The sequence below is a fragment of the Carettochelys insculpta genome, chromosome 15 (genome assembly GCF_033958435.1).
Source record: "Carettochelys insculpta isolate YL-2023 chromosome 15, ASM3395843v1, whole genome shotgun sequence".
Lineage (NCBI taxonomy): Eukaryota > Metazoa > Chordata > Testudines > Carettochelyidae > Carettochelys > Carettochelys insculpta.
In genome coordinates, this window is record NC_134151.1 from 38,957,544 (window position 1) to 38,976,568 (window position 19,025).

Consider the following 19,025-nt stretch of genomic DNA (forward strand, 5'->3'; position numbering starts at 1 on the left):
CTGCATCGGCGACAGTGGTGGTGGCTGGGAGCCCCAGGCCTGGGGCAGCTGCCCCCTTTGCCCCCACCCCCTCAGCAGCTTTGTCTCTGCACACAATGTGGCAGCACCTCGCCCAGCTCCCCTGGGGCTGTGAAGCCCTTGGACCCATGGCCAGGCTGAGACCGGTCCGACTGCCGGCCAGAAGGGAGAGCGGTTAACTCCTCCCCAGCTGCCATGGCCCAGGCGGCCGGCGAAGCGCGGTGGCCGGGCCGGCGGGACGGAGCAGGTGGCTGGGCAGGGCAGTGCTCTGCTGAGCCGGAGCCGGGAGCCCACAGGCGGCTGAGCAGAGTGTGGGAGACGCCCACGGCACATCCCCAGAGCAAAGGGCTTGTCCCAGGACGGCCCTAGTGGCAGTGAGCAGAGACAATGTGCCTGGGACCGGCCCCAGGTCCTGCCCCTGCTTTGGGGAGCACCAGGGGCCTGCTGGCTGGTGGGGGGCCCTGCTCGGGGGGGCATTGGGCAGTTGGAGGGGACTGCTGGGGGGGCACTGGGCGGTTGGGGGGCCCTCTGGGGCAATCCTGGGTGGTGGTGGGGCCCTGCTGGGGGTCACTGGGCAGTTGGGGATCACTGGTGGGGGGGCGCTGGGCAGTTGGGGGGCACTGTTGGGGGGCACTGAGTGGTTGGGGGCACTGGGCGGTTGCGGGAACTGGACAGTGGGGGGCACTGGGCGGTTGGGGGCCCTGGACAGTGGGGGGCACGGACTGGTTGGGGGCCCTGCTGGGGGGCACTGGGCACTGGGGGAGCACTGAGTGGTTGGGGCCCTGCTGGGGGGCACTGGGCAGTGGGGGGCACTGAGTGGTTGGGGGCCCTGCTGGGGGGCACTGGGAAGTTGGGGGTACTGAGCAGTTGTGGGGCACTGGTGGGGGGCACTGGGAAGTTGGGGGCACTGAGTGGTTGGGGGCTTTGTTGGGGGGGCACTGGGCGCTGGGGGGCACTGAGTGGTTGGGGGCCCTGCTGGGGGGCACTGGGAAGTTGGGGGCACTGAGCAGTTGTGGGGCACTGGTGGGGGGCACTGGGAAGTTGGGGGCCTTGTTGGGGGGGGGCACTCGGCCTCCTGGCGCTGTCACTCACACGGGCTGCAGGCAACGCCCCGCCCCGCGCAGCACAGAGGAAAGGGGGCGTGGCTAGAACTTCGCCACCAGCCTGTCCCCTCAGGCCACGCCCCTTCACTCAGTGCCCCGCCCCCCTGCGCCAACGGGCGCGACTTCCCGCCATGCTGCCATTGGTCGGGCTTTTAGCCAATCCGAAGAGTGATACGACGCCCAACTCCTTCCTCCTCAGCCATTCAGGAGCGTCCATCTTGTCACGCCCCGCCCCGGACCCTCAGCCAATCGGGGGCTCGCGTCTCGCCGCCCGCTGGCGCCTCTCCGGGCAGGGGCTTCCGGCAGGGCCGCCGCCATGCAGAGGGTGCTGGTGGCCGGGGCCGGCCGGCGGCTCGGGCAGCCGGTGACGACAGCCGGGCGGGCGGGGCTTAGGCTCCTGGCGGGGGCTGGGCGGTGCAGGGCCGCGTTACTATGGCAGCCAGGGGGCGGGGCTGGCCGTCCCGGAAGTGACGCTCCGGAAGGCGGAAGCGGCGGCGGCCTCGTGCGGCGGCGGGGGAAGCACGTGGCGGCCGAGGCCGGCCCCGACGCGCCCGGCCTCCTGCCCATGGTGGAGGCGTTCTGCGGGCGGGCGGTGCGCGTGGCCGAGGCCGACCTGGTGCAGCAGCTGCGCAGCGCGCGGCCCCCCGCGGAGAAGCGGCAGTGGGTGCAGGGCATCCTGGAGACCATCCAGCGCTGCAGCCACGTGCTGGAGGTGTCCATCCCCGTGCGGCGGGACAGCGGCCACTGGGAGGTGGTGGAGGGCTGGCGCGCCCAGCACAGCCAGCACATGCTGCCCTGCAAAGGCGGTAAGGGGACCCCGCGCAGCCGCCCTCCCGCCGCTCCCTCCAGGGCTGCGGCTGCAGCCGCACGGGGCCCACCTGCCCCCTCCGTGCGCTGGCTGAAGAGCCGTTCAGCCGAGCGCGTGGCGGTGGGGAAGCGCTGCGCCACCCCCGGCTGCGAAGTGGAACCCGAGCAGCTGAGCGTGGCTGGCCTGTGGAAACCCTTCCCTTCTCGGAGCAGCTGAGAGGCGGCGTGTCATTGGGGGGGGCGGTCCCGGAACCCCACCACTGCAGGGCCTTGGCACCTGCGTCCCCTCTCCCCAGGGCTGTGAGGCATGGAGGGCACTTTATTTATGCATCTTGGGCTCTGCTGTTTCTCCGAAGCTCCCCCTGCCTGCTGCTGCTCCAGTTCCACTGATTGAAAAAATACTTCACCTCTCCCCTGCCCCCTGCTATTCTTTACTCTGTTACTTAGGACTGTTTCACTGTAAGAGCAGCTGAGCTAAAGACCGACCAGCTACTGGGAACTTTCCCTGCTGTCAAGAAAGAAACAAATGTGCTGTCACACAACAAACTTCGCTTAAATTGCACTTAAAACGTTCTCGTTTTTTCCTACTCTCTAATGATGAGGGGAATGACAGCACCCAGGGTTCGTTCTTGGGCATGGTTGGGCGTTCATTCTTCCATTTAGTTGCACTTCCCACTTGTCTGAAGCCTTTCACTTAGAACGGACTGGGTCAGACTACCCTGTAGGGCCCAGGCTGTTACAAGCAGCTGTTGGTTCCTCAGCAGGATGGCAGAAACAAGGAGAAGTTCTGTGGCAGCTTAAAGACCAACAGATTTTCTGGAGCATGTGCTTTTGTGGGCAAAGACCCACTTTGCCAGGTGCATTGGAAGTGGCTCTTTGCCCGCAAAAGCTTATGCTCCAGAAAATCTGTTGGTCTATAAGATGCCACAGGTCTTGTCCTTGTTTTGTGGCTACAGACTAACACGGCGTCTCCTCTGCTCCTTGTCGGGAGCAAATGCACGTTTCTGCTCTAAGGCCTTTTTCCCAGAACACCTTTGTGCAGAGACAGTGGATTCTTGCCCAAAGCAGCCAGCCGTGTTATAGCTGTGTAGCTCCTACACCAGCCTTCTCCTCCAGCTGCAAGTACTCTCGGCTCCCGTTGACTTTATAATATTGCCGAGGGTTGTACCTTCTCTCACGCTGGAGCCAGAGACTGTGGTGCAGGTGATGTTTGCACACTCAGCTCCCCAGAGGAACACTAGGATTCGAACTTCCTTCCCGCCCCTCGTATTTATTCATAACCGGGGTGCAAGTAACAAGTTTCTTGCAGGCTGGGTGCTGTCGCAGCCCCTCCCCCCCTCTTGTGGGGGCCATGGCAATAAAATGGGGCCGGCCTGCGTGAGATTTGGGGCTTTCACTCGTGAGTGAGGTGAGGTTTGTCTAGTGCACCAAGGTCACGTGCGTGTGTTCCCAGGTGGCGGTTGTGGCACCGCACCCGGCAGTTGTAATGGAGGTGTCTTTGAAGCAGGAGTGTGCACACGCCCAAAGGGAAGGGGATTGCCCAGACCCCCCAAATCCACCCCCAGGGGAGGGCAGAGCCCACCCACAGCCCCAGAGGGAAGGGAGGAACACGCGCGCACACATGACAGTGGGGGTCAAGAGGGGCCGCTGGGTTCTCCTGGCCCCGTGGAGCGGCTGTGTGGTGCAGTTGACAGGCTGGCACGGTGTTGTGCCTCTCTGCCCACCAGGGAGGGGGCCTGAGAGCTCGTTGCCTTGGGCCCTGCCCTTTCCACCCGCAGCCTCCCAGGGACGTGGAGCTGGGGCTCCTTGCACCTTGCCGTGGGGCCCAGCGGGGCTGTTAGCTGCGCCGCTCCCCCCCCCCCCCCGGAATGACACCCCTGCCGAGAGGAACAAGCGGGGCCAAGCGGTGGCCGACCTGCCCTCCTGAGGAGGTGCTGCTGCCATTGCAGACAGCGTGGGTCCCGTGTGAGTGTCCTCTGTGTCACTTCCTTTGTTGTTGGGACGGAGGGCTGGGGGGATCTAATGCCCCTGGTTCGGCTGCGTGTGGTTCCCGCTGCTCTGCCATAGCCCCAGGTGGGTGCCTCAGTTTCCCTGGGCCAGCGGTGAGGGGAGCATCCGTGTGACGACTTCTCGCGCGTAGGCAATGGCCCTCCCGGCTCCTGTAACCCAGGCAACCTGGTGCCCCCTTTCTGCCCCAGGGAACAGGACGGGGCGGAGGAGGGGCTGGCAGGTTGGAATTGGAACTGGGCTGTGGAGTGGGGCTGGGCTGGGCTGGGCTGGCTGGAGAGGGAGGAAGGGGACCAGGACCCAGCTCAGGGACCCCTCTGGCTTCTCTCCCCAAGGTGGATCCTACTGGTGACTTCTGGTTCCTGTGCTGGCGAGTCTGTTCCACGCTGGGTCCCTGTCGCCGAACGACCCCCCCGTTCCCCCTGCTGAGAGTCACGTCTGCCGGGGGGTGGGGGGCAGGGCTTGGGGACCCCCCCACTCGCTGACAGTTATCTCCCTGCTTTTCCCCAGGGGTTCGATTCAGCGAGTCAATGTGCATCGATGATGTAAAGGCCCTGGCAGCCTTAATGACGTACAAATGCGCCGTGGTGGGTGAGTGAGTGAGAGCTGGGACTCTGCTGGGGGCCATGTGGCTTGTGGAGGGCCAGGCTGCTAACTCCCCAGCAGAGTGTGCTGCGCTGCCGAGTCCCCGGTTGTCAGCCAAGGTGTGCTCAGCTGTGTGGTGATGGGGCTCCTGGAAGGCTTTACAGGCACGTTGCTCTGCACTGGTGGTGCCCCCAGGACCTCAGGTGGTGCAGTCGGGAGTTCAGGCCTGTCGTGGACACCTGTGCAAAGGCTGGCGTGCCGGGAAGGGGGCCGTGACGCGCCGTAGGTTAACACGGGCTGGCCTGGCTGCGTGCACACCCACTCCCCTTTGCTGGCTTAGTGAATGAGCCTGCGCTGTCCGGGGAGTCGTGAGCGGTGCCACATGGGAAGTGGCTGGGGTGCCAGGCTGATGCCTCTGTCTGTAGTACACGAGTAGCTTAGGGAACAGCTGAGCCGGGTGTGGAGCTCCGCATGCCGACGGGTGAGTGACCCCAGTACCTGGAGAGCCTGGCTGCTTGTCCCTGGGCTAGTGCTGTGAAAGGCCGCCTGGCTGGAGAGTAAGGGGCGCAGTGGTTGTGCCCCACGAGTACCTGGCATGGGGCTTCCACTCCTGGAACGCTTCCCGGGTCTCCAGCACTCAGTTCCTGCTGGTGACGTTTGGAGCGGGTGCAGGTTCGCTGCCCGGCCTCGTTCGGGACCTGGGGCGTTGAGCTGTAGTTGTGGAGGGCGTGCTCGGCTAGCGTGCCGTGGGGGTCTGGCCTACCGTCTAGTTCTCAGGCGCACTTGGCGTTGGGTTAGCTCCCCGTTTGCATCGAAGCCCCAGCAGACATTAGGGATTGGCCCAGTCGCTGGCACGGCCCCTCTTCTTGTGGGAAGAGCGGCTAGCCCAGGGGTTCGCCTGCCTGTTTCCTTTCAGACGTTCCTTTCGGCGGTGCCATGGCTGGCGTGAAGATCGATCCGAAGAAGTATTCGGTGAGTTGGCCTTGTTTGCCTGCTGGTGCTTGTGCTCCACGCGCACCAGAATCCCGCAGCCGTTCCTGGGTGCGCGCAGCCCGATGCCGTGCTCTGGCGAGCGAGGACGAGGCACTGGTGGTCAGCTGCTCTCTCCGGTGGCAGCGAAGAGCAGCTCTGGGGATGAGGGGACCTGTGAGCTTTGAGTTGGTTCAGCGTGTTCCGCCAGAGAGGTGGGAGAATGCACCCGGCTGGGGCTGGGGCTGGGGCTGGGGCTTCACCAGGCAGGTGCCTGGGGGCCGGGTGTGAAGGAGAGTGGTGCTGGAGGGTGGGGCTTTCCTGGAGCCAGAAGCAGAGGGGATCAGGCCCGCGTTCGTCGCCCGCTTCAGCCCAGCGAGGCGCCCTGGTGTGGTACAGCACCGCTTGCAGAGCTCCTGCAACGCCTTGGCCGCGTTTGAAGCTTTGTGGGCATCGGAAGACGCTGCTCTGGAGCCGCCTATGGCGTCAGCTAGCCGCCGTGCCGGGGGTTTGCATTTCTTTCCGGGCCCCCGTGATGGCTGGGGTTTGATGTTCTTTTACAGGAAGGCGAGCTGGAGAAAATAACCAGGCAGTTTACCATCGAGATGGCCAAGAAGGGATTTATAGGTGAGGGTGGCTCCTTCCCGCATTTTTCTCCCGGGCTGAATGGAAAGTGACCTCTTCGCAGGCAGGCAAAGGAACCCGCGGCGAGCCAAGGGGCTAGGTGTGCAGACCCACTGCCTGGCACGTAGACCCACGTTGCCACGTGGCTCCCTTGCCTGTCTGCATCCACGTGTTGCCTCTTGGCTAATACTTACCCTGCAAACCCTGCCGGAGGAGAGCCTCTCTTTCAGGGCTGGGCTGCACCGCACCTGGCACTGGGGTTCTGGCCCATGGCTGAGGCTCGTGGGTGCTCTGGCAGAACGAAGAGCAACCGTAGCAGAGCGCAGATTTGTGACCTTTGCATCCCATCGGGATTTCCCCGGCCTAGACCTCTGGGCTAAGCCTTTGGAGTTCCTTCTCCTTGGCGTGTGAGAGGGGCCTGGGGGAGCTGTCACAAAGCACGGCCTCTTGTGCTCGCCCTGGAGGGTGGTGGTTGGGAAGAGGTGGGCCGTGAAGCCGAGCGCCCAGCCTGGATAGGAAATGCTGTGTTGCAGGCAGATCCTCGTTAGCATCGGTGGGTTGGGCTGAATGGCCCTGTACTCTCAGGCCCCTTCGGAAGTCTGGCGGTGTCATTTGTGCGAACAAGGGGACCGACCTGAGAGGGAACCAGGGCTCATAGCTCTCTGTCCCTGGCAGGGCCTGGAACGGACGTTGCTGCTCCTGATGTAAACACGGGGGAAAGGGAGATGTCCTGGATTGCCGACACCTATTCCCGCACGCTGGGCTACAAGGTAGCGTTGGCTTGTCAGGCGCAGGGAGAGAGACGGCTTCTTTTCAGGTCAGGGTCCGTTGCTCTGGCCTGCTGGGTGGCCTCACGTGTCAGAGTGGTGCAGGCCAGCTGGACTTGCTGCTGAAATGGCACAGAATCCTAGAACACTAGGACTGGAAGGGACTTTGAGAAGCCATCGAGTCCAGCCCCCTGCCCCAATGGTAGGACCAAGTACTGTCTAGACCATCCCTGACAGACATCTGTCTAACCTGTTCTTAAATATCTCCAGTGATGGAGATTCCACAACCTCCCCATGCAATTTATTCCACTGTTTGACCACCCTGACAGTTAGGAACTTTTTCCTAATGTCCAACCTAAACCTCCCTTGCTGCAGTTTAAGCCCGTTGCCTCTTGTTCTATCCTCAGAGGCCAAGAAGAACAAGTTTTCTCCTTCCTCCTTATGATGCCCTTTTAGATATCTGAAAACCGCTATCATGTCCCCACTCAATCTTCTCTTTTCCAAACTAAACAAGCCCGATTCTTTCAGCCTTTCTTCGTAGGTCACGTTCTCTAGACCTTTGATCATTCTTGTCGCTCTTTTCTGGACCCTCTCCAATTTCTCCACATCCTTCCTGAACTGCGGTGCCCAGAACTGGACACAATACTCCAGCTGAGGCCTAACCAGCGCAGAGCAGAGCAGGAGAATGACTTCTCGTGTCTGGTTCACAACACACCTGTTAATGCATCCCAGAGTCATGTTTGGTTTTCTTGAAACAGCATCACACTGTAGTCTCATATGTAGCTTGTGGTCCACCATAACCCCTAGATCCCTTTCTGGCATACTCCTTCCTAGACAGTCTGTCCCCATTCTGTACGTGTGAAGCTGATTGTTCCTTCCCAAGTGGAGCACTTTGCATTTGTCTTTACTAAACTTCACCCTGTTTACCTCTGACCATTTCTCCACTTTGTCCAGATCATTTGGAATTCTGCCCCTGTCCTCCCAATAAAGCTGCTTTGTCTTTGACTAGACTGGGCACGTGGGGGGCAAGGTAAGTCTTAACACTCCGGGGTCTTGTTCTTCTGGACCAGGCTGAGACCTGATCTTTGCTCTTCTCTTTGCACTTGTAGGACATCAACGCCCATGCCTGTGTCACCGGGAAGCCTATCAGTCAGGGAGGAATCCATGGGAGAGAATCTGCCCCAGGCCGTGGGCTGCTGCATGGGATAGAGAACTATGTCAACAACCCTATGTACATGAACCTCATTGGTCTGAGCCCTGGCTTCCCTGGCAAGACCTTTGTGCTGCAGGTGAGCACTGGGTAGAGCTGGGGCTTTGTTCTCCTGTGGGCTTCGCTGTCCCCATCTCTCCGAAACCTGCTGCATTGCACCTCCTCCCTTGTCAGCAGACAGGCTGACGTGTCGTTCTCCTGGTCTGTCGGACTCGGCCACAGCACTGGGGCTTGGAGTGTCTCCCAGGCCTCCCGCCAGCTGCCGAGAACACAGCCTGTCTCCAGATGGGAAGGCAGTTGGCCTCGACAGCTGAGTTGCTGCTGCTCTGGGACTCATGGCTCAGTGCCGCCTCCTGTCTTAGCCGCCCTCTCCTCTGCCGTTGCCGAGGACTGTCTGGATGCAGCTTGCGACCTGTTTCAGAGCCTGCAAACCAAAGGTGCTGGTTGCACGGTGGTCATTTGCTGAGGCCAGAAGTTCAGAGTTCAGTCCCTGCGCTGGCCCCTCCTAGGTTCACACGTCGGGCACCTGCAGAAATCAGCTGGGCTCCAGGTATGGGACCAGATTGTGTGGCAGGGACCCCTAAGTTCCACAGCAATGGTAACTTCACTATAATAATAACAACTCTTATTGACAGCTCTTCTGTAAATCTCGGAGGGCTTCCTGTGTATTTTAATGCCCCCTCGTTCCCCAGCCCAGCCGCTCTCAAAGACGCTGCGATGGCTCGTGGATGTGCTGTTCGCCCTGACCATTTTCAGCAGTGCTTCGTTTGCAGATAGGTTTTGCTGTGCTCAGCTAGGCTCAGCTCCTGAAGTGGTGTCCTGGCAGCCCAGCCCAGCCCAGCAGCTCAGTCTGCCTTTACGAGCCGGGGAAGCAGTCACTTGTGCTAACTCGTTGCTAGCTTGGGGCTTGCTACCTGCAGCAGCTCAGCTCCCTGGCCTAGCTCTGGCCTCTCGCCCCATGCCTGGATTTGTGGGGAGTGCAGAGAGCACGTGCTCTAACCACGCTCCCCCTTCTGGGCAGATCTGCAGTGCCAGGGCAGGGAGATGGTGAACAACGTCTCAGGTGCCTGGGTGGCTGCGGGTGCGTGGCAGAGGTTTTGCGTTCAGGGGCTGGGAGGTCCCTGGGGCCCAGTCTGAACTGAGTGCAGTGGTGAGGACTTGGCAGGCTGCCCGGGTGCTTGGACTGCATTAGAGACGCTCGACTCACCTTTCCGGGCTGCCCCTGCCGGCGTGAGGGCTACAAACACCATTTAAAAACGCCGCCGAGGCTCTGTGGCCAGGGGAGCTTTCCATGGAATGAGGTAGTTTGCAGGGCCGCGTGTAATCCGGGGCCCAGGCCCTCTTGTGTGTCTCTGATAGCTCCGCCCTCTTCCGTGCTGCCGCTGCTCCGCTCGGTGGATGTTCCCCCAGACGCTGCCTGCACAGCCAGCCCGCCTTTCCGGCCTGCTGCAGCTCCCAGCACTTACCTGCTGGCCGGAGGGCAGTGCAGCCCTTACAGCTCATCCCGTGAGGACCCGGGGGACGACCTCTGGCAGCATCACTCGCACCCCTGGGCCCTCTGCACTGAGTCCTCTGATGAAAAGCTTCCCAGGGTGGTGAGGGAGCCTGTGGCCTGGGAGCCGAGTCTGCTCAGCCAAAGCCTGGGAAAATAGCTTCTCTAGACCCTGTGGGAGGTTGGCTGTGGTCCCGTGATGTCTGTGCCCCATGGCTGTGGGGTCCTTCTGACTCTACTTACAGAGGCGTGGACCTTTTGAAAGGCTCCTTGTGCCTGGCCAAGGACCAGCTTGGGCTGGGGAACGAGACAAGCTTTCAGGCTTCACAGAGCCTGCCCTCAGGTCTGGGAATGGTCCCTGGCTAGTGTCACAGGTGATGTGATGTAGTATGGGGCTCATGTGTGTGTGCTGGGGATGATCCCCCGCTGGCTGTAACTTAAGGTGGCAGTAACAGAGATAGCCGTGTTAGTCTGTGTACTATCAAACAAACCAGCAGTCCAGTAGCACTTTAAAGACCACCAGAATAATTTATTAGGTGGTGAGCTTTGGTGGGACAGACCCACTTCTTCAGACCAGAGCCAGAGCAGAACAGACTCAATATTTAAGGCACAGAGAACCAAAAATAGTAATCAAGGTTGACAAATCAGAAAAATTGTAATCAAGGTGGGCAAATGAGAAGAGAAGAGGGGCGGTAGGAGGGGGGGAAGTCAAGAGTCAGATAAAACAAAGCACGTAAAAGAGTCCATATAATGGCCTGGGTAATTGGCGTCCTGGTTCAACCCGTGTGTTCATGTGTTGAAGTTGAATATAAAAGAGTGTTCGGCACTTTCTCTTTGCAGCTGATTCTTAAAGTTCCTTTTCAGTAAAACGCAGACTTTCAGCTCATTAACACAATGGCCCACTCCATCAAATTGCTGGCTGACAGGCTGGCGACTTAAGAGATTTTGATGTCTGTTTTGTGTCCATTCATTCTTTGTCGAAGTGTGTTGACTGCTTGTCCTATATACATAGCATCTGGGCATTGTTGGCACATGATGGCATATATGATGCTAGTTGAGGAACATGAGAATGTGCCCGTGATTCTGTGAATAACCTGGTTAGGTCCAGTGATGGCATCGCCAGAATAGATATGTGGACAAAGCTGGCAGCGGGCTTTGTTGCAAGGAAAAGTTCCTGGATTGGTATTATTGTGGTACAGCCTGTGGTTGGTGGTGAGAATCCTCATAAGGTTGGGAGGTTGCCTGTCTGTAGGAGAGAACAGGCCTGTCACCCAGGGCCTTCTGGCGTGTGGCATCCTGATTAAGGATAGGTTGTAGGTCTTTAATGATACGTTGCAGTGGGTTGAGTTGGGGGCTGTAGGTGATGACCAGTGGTGATCTGTTCTTGGCTTTGTTGGGCCGATCTTGGAGTAGCTGGTCTCTGGGTATTCGTCTGGCCCTGTCGATTTGTTTTTTTTTTTTTTATTTCTCTGGTGGGTAATTCAGGTTTATGAATATTTGGTAAAGATCTTGTAGTTTTCGGTCTCCATCAGTAGGATCAGAGCAAATGCGATTGCACCTAAGGGCTTGACTGTAAACAAAGGATCTAGTTGTGTGTGCAGATGGAAGCCAGAAGCGTGTAGGTAAGTGTAGTGATCAGTGGGTTTCCGGTACGGTGTGGTGCTGATCGGGCCATCCTTGATTAGTACTGTAGTGTCCATGAAATGTCTCTCTCACATGGAGTAGTCAAGGTGTAAGTTGATGGTCGGGTGCAGATTGTTAAAGTCTCTGTGGAATTCTTCTAGAGTCTCTGTACCGTGGGTCCAAATGATAAAGATGTCATGGATGTATGGTAAGTAGAGGAGGGGTAATAGGGGACGAGAGCTGAGGAATCGTTGTTCCAGGTCGGCCGTAAATATATTAGCATATTGTGGGGCCATGCGGGTGCCCACAGCAGTTCCACTAATCTGGAGGTATAAGTTTGACAGGTCTGTACCAGGCTGCACCTGTCACCTCATAAACCTTCTCTCCCACCTGCTGCGTGAGTCGCTCCTGGCTGCGGGTGGCTGCAGGGCTTGGGGACCCTGAACTCTGGGACATGCAGCTTGCAGCACAGGCAGTTCAGACCCCAGCAAGGGCCTGTCCAGGGTGAAGCGGTGGTGGGAGGGAAGGCGAGGGGATAACAGTGGGGGGCAGGGGCGTTCAGAGGGTTGCCGACCGTGGCAGTGAGCCAGACGTCCCGCGTTGCTCTGGGATGTGGCGTGTGCAGCCGATTGATGAATTTCCGCTGCCAGCGCCATCTCTTGGAAGCGTTTGCACCGGCTCCCTGGAGCCGGAGGTGGCAGCTATCCCACTGGTGTTTCCAGCGTAGACGTCACCTGGCTGTCTCTGGGCACCGCTGTGCCAGGCACGCCCGGCGCACGGGCTGGTGGAACCTGCTGATCCCCAGGCCGTTCTCACGGCAGAGACTGCATCGCAGTGCTGCAGATTGGTCCTGCAGTCACTGATGCTCCTGCTGCAGCGCTGCTGGGCACGAGGAAGTCCTGTTCGTGTTCGTTCACTGTAGACGCTCCGCTCTAGGCCAGGGCCTCGGGTGCCGGTACCACAATGCAGGTCGTTGTTGGTCGTGTTAATCAGCGGCCGAGGAAGGGGCGGCCCAGCAGCGCTGCCTTTCGCGCTCAGGCGTGGCTGGGCTGGGCTGGGCTGGGCTGGGCGGGGGCAGATCTGGACAGACAGCGTCGGTTGTCGGCTGCACAGAAGGTGGAGCCTGTTGTTCTTCGGTTGTTTTCAGCTGGGTCTCCTGGCCTGGCCTTGGGACAAGGGCAGTCCGACAGCTGGCATGGGGCGGACGCACGCACGCCCCCCAGTGCCACCTGGGGTTCCACCCGCCAGCCAGGCCGCGTGGGCCGCTCTGTGGTCTCTCCGGTGATGTGGCCGCGTGCGTTAGGGGCAGGGGTGCGTCTGTAAGCGTGCGACAGGCACACCCTGTTCTGCCCAGCGCTGGTGGAATTTCTCTTACTCCCGCTGCCACCGGGGCGGGGCCCAGCCAGCGGGGAAAGGGGGCTGGTGGGCGGTGAGCTGGATGTTGGTCACTAGACACGTACCCCGTGCTCTGCTGTGCTAAAGGAATTGCTGTTCTCACTGAAGCCGCGTGAGGGAGGTTGGTGCAGGGTGAGCAGCCGTCTGGGCGGGCTGGGCTGGGCTTTGGTTTCCCTCCCCGGCCACCCACTGCCAGCAGAGCACCTTCCCAGGGGCTCCTGCAGCCCAGGAGGAGTCTGCTTGGACCTGCCAGGGTCTGTGCTGGGGCCACAGGGTGTAGCCACTAGGGCCGTGATGGCTGTGTTGGTTGAGCTGTGCGGAGCCGTCTCCAGAGGCGCTGTGAACGTGGCCTAATAATCTAGCCACTGCCTGGGCTAGCGAAGCCGAGACGGGCCCGCGGCCGCTTGGGGGTCACCGGCAGTCCGTGGAAGTTGGTTTTCCCTCACCTGCAATGAGCTAGGGTCCAGGTGGGGCGAAGGCACCTGCCTCAGGGTAGACCCCCGGCTTTCTCTGGGGTTCATTGAACCCGCACAGGGGGACGGAAGGTCTGTCTGCCGTTGAGCTGATGTCCAGCCTGTCCCGATCAGCCATGGGACGGCCCATTGCAGGAGTCGGCCTGGTGTTCCCTCTGGGTCCCCTTTCTGTTCCACTGAACGCCACAGCTGCCTGCTCCGGCCGGTTCCCGCGGCGTGGAAGTGAGCACGAGCCTGAGGCTGCTGCCTGGCTGGGCCTCTTGCCGCGCAGGGCCGTGCTGAGCGGACGGTGGCCCTGCTGTGACGAATGGGGGCGTGGGGATTTTATCCCCCGGTCAGCTGGCCGGCGTTGCCTGGTGCCCTGTGCTTCCTGCAGCTTGCCAGAGCTTCGTTAGGCAGCGTCAGTGCTTCCTGGTAGTGTGAGCTCGCAGTGCGCTTGGCGGTGTGGATGGGAACTGGGAGCTGGATGGCAGTTAGCCTGGGCCGGGGGAGAGAGACGGAGGAGGGCCAAGGCCCTGGCGTGAGGACCCCGTCGGGGCCTCGTGCCCCAGATGGATTGGACTGGCTGTTGGTGGCTGCTGGACTGACACCTCTGTGTCCCTGTCAGCTAATAAACCTTCTGCCCGACCTGCTGAGTGAGTCGCCCCTGACTGCAGACGGGGTGCAGAGCTCGCGCACCCCTGAGCTTCATCACACTGCAAAGGCCAAGTCTTGTGCGTGGCTCTCAGCGCCGCCTTCCACAGTGCCCTGCCGCGAGTGGCCAGCCGGGGTTTCCAGGCGAGCGACGATGCTGTGCTGGGTCCCCAGCTCTGAGCCCCGCGCAGGGGCTGGGCGAGAAGAGGGATTCCCGTGGGCGTGCAGCAGCTGTCCTGTCTCTTGCAGGGCTTCGGCAAGGTGGGCCTGCACGCCATGAGATACCTGCACCGCTACGGCGCCTGCTGTGTGTGTGTCGGGGAGGCAGACGGTGCGATCTACAACCCCAGCGGCATCGATCCCAAGGAGCTCGGGGACTACAGGCAGGTGTGTGCAGCCCAGGCCCCCCTCGGCACTGCGCTGCCCCACGGCTGGCCGGCCGCTGCTGACCTGTCCTTTCCCTCCAGGAGCACGGCACCATCGTCGGCTTCCCCAGAGCAGAGCCGTACGAGGGCAGCGTCCTGGAAGTGCCTTGTGACATCCTCATCCCAGCTGCCATGGAGAAGCAGCTGACCAAGGAGAACGCACATCGGGTCAAAGCCAAGGTGAGGAGTGCGGAGCGTGGCCCTGCCCCGTCCCCTGAGGGCAGCGGGGGCCGAATTCAGCGCTTGCGTGCAGGTGACCCGGCTTAGATTTGCTGTCAGCCTGCAGCAGCGCCTTGCGCACCGAGCCAGCTCTGCCTGGCTGCAGTGGTGCAGAGGGGACAGGGACAGGGACAGGGACAGGCATCCCTGGGGAGTGCCCCTGCGCTGCTGGAGGCAGAGGGGGCGAGGCGCTGTTGCGGCAGGCTCCAGGCTCCGGTTGCCATGTTCAGAGTGGGTACCAGGCATGCGCCGGGGGCCAATGTGGCACCTCACTGGGCTGCTGGAGGGCAGGGGCATTGCTAGAGCAGCTCCCTGGGTCCCTCTGAGCACACCGGCCCTTCGGCAGACACCAGGGCCCTTCCAGAGGGCGGGAGAGGGGCCGGGAATCTCAGGGCGGAGCTGTGTGCGCCCTGCACATGGAGGTCTGTCCCCTCCCCTTGGCACCAAAACGAACGCAGGAGCCTGCTGGCCACGTGCAGCCCTTGGGCGGGACAGCCCCCGCCGGCCCTCCTGCACTGCAGTCGCAGCCGAGCGGCTGGGGGTGGAGCAGGCGCTGGAAGCTCTGATCGCCATGGGCCCCAGCTCCGTGGGAAAGCCCAGTGCACACGGCGCTCTGCCCTCGGGTCTGGACCGGACCGGACCGAGTGGCCCTGCAGCGCCTGCCTGCCTGCCTGGCCCGGGGCTGCTCGGAGCAGCCTTTCCGCAAGGAGCAAGCTGGCTGTAGCCAGTCTGCTGTTGCGCCAGCAGCCCCAGGCCGCCTCTCTCGCATTTGTGCCTCCCAGATTATCGTCGAAGCGGCCAACGGCCCCACGACGCCGGCAGCCCACGAGATCTTCCTGCAGAGAGAGATCCTGGTCATCCCGGTACGGCCGACACCCCTTGTCCTGCCGGTTGGCCCGCGCGGGGGCAGCTTAGCCGCAGGGGAGCTCTGCTGGGCTCCCCTGGGCAGGGTGCTCCGTGCGCAGCCCTGAGGCCTCAGCAGGGCGTGGCAGAGCAGATGTCCCCGGCGTGGCTGGAGCTGCTGGGAGCCATCTCAGGGACGTGGGCTCGGTGGGAGGCAGGGCGTGGTGCGCCCAGGAGAGTGGCCTGCACCATGGCGTCACGCCTGGATGCGGGAGCTTTGCAGAGCCCCGCGTGTCTGCGGCGAGTGGGGCAGGTAGCCATGCAGGGCCCTCCCCCAGCCTGCCAGGCCCAGCCCCGTGCTGCCGGCAGGGAGGGGACACAAGAAGCTGAGCCCTAACTCCGCCTGCGGGAGGGGCCGAGCGGCAGCCCCCCCCCAGCTCCCCACCTGGTGAGCACTGACCTGCAGAGCCCCCGCCCTGGGTCCCTGCTTCTGCTGCCTGCCCTGCCCCGCCCCCCCTCCACAGCTGGGGATGCGGAGCCACGCGTGCGTCCGTGCGGGGCTCCAGGGCTGGCGCTGGCTGGCTCTGCCCCGCTGCCCCCAGTGCCCTCTCCGTGTCACAGGCCGGGCCACGCTCAGGTCTGACTCACAGGGGCAGTGCCAGTGGCTGGGGGCTGTCGATAGTGGTGCCCCCAGATGAGCATCCGCCTGGGTGTCTGCGGTGCTCCCTTGCACCCAGCTGCGTGCCAGGGAGGTGCCACGTTTACTCTGCCTTGGGCACCATTTTCCCGCCCGATCTCTGGCCCTTTTTGGGGCTTGCTGGGTTTGTCCCAGACCTGCCCTGGGGCGCGCGACCTCCTGCCTCCCCCGGCCCGTGGCGTCTCCGTGTTCGGCATGCCTGGGGGCACTGACCCCCTGTCCCCCACGTCCAGCTCTCTGGGAACAGGGCCCTTGTCTCTGCCCTGGGAGTGGCCGACAGGAGCCTGCCCTTCACCTGCTTCAGCCAGTGCAGCGGCGCTCTGGCGATGGCAGTGCTGGGGGCTGAGTCCCTCTGGAGCAGAGCCAAAGCTGGCCAGGAATGAGCCCTGGCTGCCCCTCCCCGCATGCACCTTGGCTGGTGCCCCCGCACCCCAGCTGCCCTGCCTGGCCCCCCCTGCACCCCAGCTGCCCCGCCCTGCCTGGCTCCCAGTGGAGGAGGCAGAGGCCCCAGGCCCCCGGCTGGGTTTGCATGCCAGGCGCCCCGGTGGCAGCGAGCGAGGGAGCAGGCGCGAGCGGTGCAGCGACTGGCAGGAGCTGGCACCCTCCGCAGTGGGAAGGGGACTGCAGCGGGGTGCTGCCTGCACATGGTTCCCTGCCCTGGCGGGGGAGCTGAGCGCTCAGCCTGTGCCCCACGGCCTCCCGGCAGGACCTGTTCGTGAACGCCGGCGGCGTCACCGTCTCCTTCTTCGAGTGGCTGAAGAACCTGAACCACGTCAGCTACGGCCGCCTCACCTTCAAGTACGAGCGGGACTCCAACTACCACCTGCTGCTGTCGGTGCAGCACAGCCTGGAGCGCAGCCTGGGCAGGGCCCGCGGGGACATCCCCATTGTCCCCTCCCCGGAGTTCCAGGCCCGGGTGGCAGTAAGTGCAGGGCTGGGGAAAGGGCCTTCGGCTGCGCGGAAGCTTCCTGCCCCCGCTGGGCCCCACGGCAAAGGCCAGGCCAGGGCAGGCCGGCTCGCACGGCTGCCTGGCTTGGTGCCCCAGCTGTAGCAGGCGCCTCGGGTGGAGAGGGCGCCTGCACTCCGGGGCTGGGCTGGGCTGGGCTCGGCTCACTGGCGCCCTTTGGCTCCCGGGGGACTCGGCATGAGGCTGGGACCCAGAGGGCGGAGAGGCCCTTCGGCCGGCGGAGGGGTTGATTTGGTTCTCCCTCGCAGGGGGCCTCTGAGAAGGACATCGTGCAGTCGGGTCTGGCCTACACCATGGACCGCTCGGCCCAGGTACGTGCCTCCGGCCTCCAGGTTGTGCTACCGGGTCCCCCCTGAATGCTCCGGGCTGGCACTCTGGGCCCTCCCTCAGAGCATGTCCATGGGCCAGTGCCCCTCCGCCTGCCTGGCCACTTCCAGCAGGGCCCTGCGTGAGTCCCAGCCTGCGCGGCAGCTGGAGAACAGCTGGCCTCGTTACGGCCTGTGGGCAGGCCGGGGAGCTCCCAGCTGTGTCCCAGGGCTGCTCTCACGCAGCCTGGGGTGCTGGACAAGGCCCTGCTGGAGCCAGGGCCCCCCCGACCCCGACACTGGTCTGCCCTCACCCTAGTGTTCTCGGGGCTGGGCCAGGCTGGGGAGCTGGGGCAGCCGGGCCCTGGGGCTGAGCCCTGCACGGCCGTGGCTGAGGGCAGGAAGGTGGAATGGGGTGCAGGGCTGGGGCTGGCTCGCTGGGGATGACGGTGCTCTGTGCAGGGCGCAGATCCTTCGTTTGCTCTTGCACCTGGAGTATCTGGCTCTCTGGCCTGGAGCTGCCCCGTGTCCCAGCTGCCGCTTCCCCTGGTGGGCCGCTGGGCTCCGCCCCTCCCGCCGGGGTTCTCGGCCCGCGCACCTACCACTCGCTGCCTTGTTTTCTAGCAAATCATGACCATGGCCGCCCGCTATGGCCTGGGCCTGGACCAGAGGACGGCCGCCTACCTGTGCGCCATCGAGAAGGTGTTCCGGGTGTACAACGAAGCTGGGTTCGCGTACTGATGTGCGCCGCCCCCAGGCTAAGGGGGCAGCAGCGCCTGGGTGTGGGGGGGCATGTTTGTCCCTGCGGCTTCCACCAGGCCAGAGAGGAGCTGCTTCAAGTGTTGTGTTGTACGTCACCTTGTTCCGGGGGCCACCCGCAGCCGTGCGCCGTCCCTCCCATACCCTCCACTGGCAGCGTACCCCGCTCTCCTGGGTCCCCCCAAGCCTCCCGAGTCCCAGGGCTTTGGGTGCAGCTGTGCGGAGGGCGCTTGGGGTTTGCAGGGCCGTACCGGCTCTGCCTCCTACCTGGCAGCACCACCGTCTCGCCCCTTTGGCAAGCCTGGATGAGCTGCCTCCAGAACTGGCCCAGCTTCCCCCAGGGCCTGTCCGTGGCTGCCTGCTCCGCGGGGTGCATGGTGTGAGCACAAGGCTCCTGCTGGTGCAGGCAGAAGGGGAGCTCGGGGCTGCCCCCGGCACTGACCCAGGGTGGGCGCAGCAGGGGCAGGGCCTGTCTCGCCGGCCGCGCGTGGGTTGGAGTAGGCGACACCCGCGGCAGTTACCTGTTTTTTTGTTGGAAGGGTTGGTACTTTGGCAACGAGCCCTGGCTTGCGTCCCTGCCTGCGCGCGGGTTGGAGTAGGGCTGTTCCATGCAGCCCGGGGGCGCTGGGGGCGTTTTGCCGCTGGCAGAGGAGAAGGAGCGGCTGGAAGCGGCCTCGCTCTTTGGGGGCTCGCAGGCCCGGCTCCGCAGTAGCAGGGCAATGGCCCCCACATGCCGTCGCCCTGCGGGCAGAGCACTGCTGCCGAGGAACGGGTGTGACCCCGCTCGGCAGTGCAGCCCGATTCACCGGGCACTGTCCTTTCCGCAGCGAGCGGCCTCGGCCCTGGGCAGACCAGTAGCAACAGGCCCTGCAGTGGTGGGCAGTGGCAGTGTCCCACCCCACCCCGTTCATTGCTCCGTTTCCTCCCCAGTCCTGCTCTTCCAGATGCCCTGCACAGCTTGGGCTGGGCCATTTGCAGCCTGGCTCTGCCCTCTCGTGTCCTGCCTCCCTGTGTGGGGCTGGGACAGGCCCCTCCAGTGCCGGCACAGCCCGGGCCCTCTGGCAGTACCTGGCTGCAGCTGCATTCTGTGCTCAGGCCATGGTG

At 62.9% G+C, this 19,025-nt stretch overlaps 1 protein-coding gene across 1 annotated transcript; it reads left to right on the forward strand.

Annotated features, from left to right (window-relative positions):
* Positions 1–1,588: 1,588 nt before the first annotated feature.
* LOC142021069 (glutamate dehydrogenase 1, mitochondrial-like) lies at positions 1,589–18,466 on the forward strand. Its single transcript, XM_075009496.1, has 12 exons — positions 1,589–1,927; positions 4,446–4,526; positions 5,437–5,492; positions 6,053–6,116; positions 6,789–6,883; positions 7,990–8,169; positions 13,956–14,093; positions 14,174–14,311; positions 15,133–15,213; positions 16,597–16,812; positions 17,106–17,168; positions 17,787–18,466. The coding sequence occupies exons 1-12, from the start codon at positions 1,687–1,689 to the stop codon at positions 17,901–17,903; spliced, it is 1,470 nt and encodes a 489-aa protein (XP_074865597.1). The 5' UTR covers positions 1,589–1,686; the 3' UTR covers positions 17,904–18,466.
* Positions 18,467–19,025: the final 559 nt, after the last annotated feature.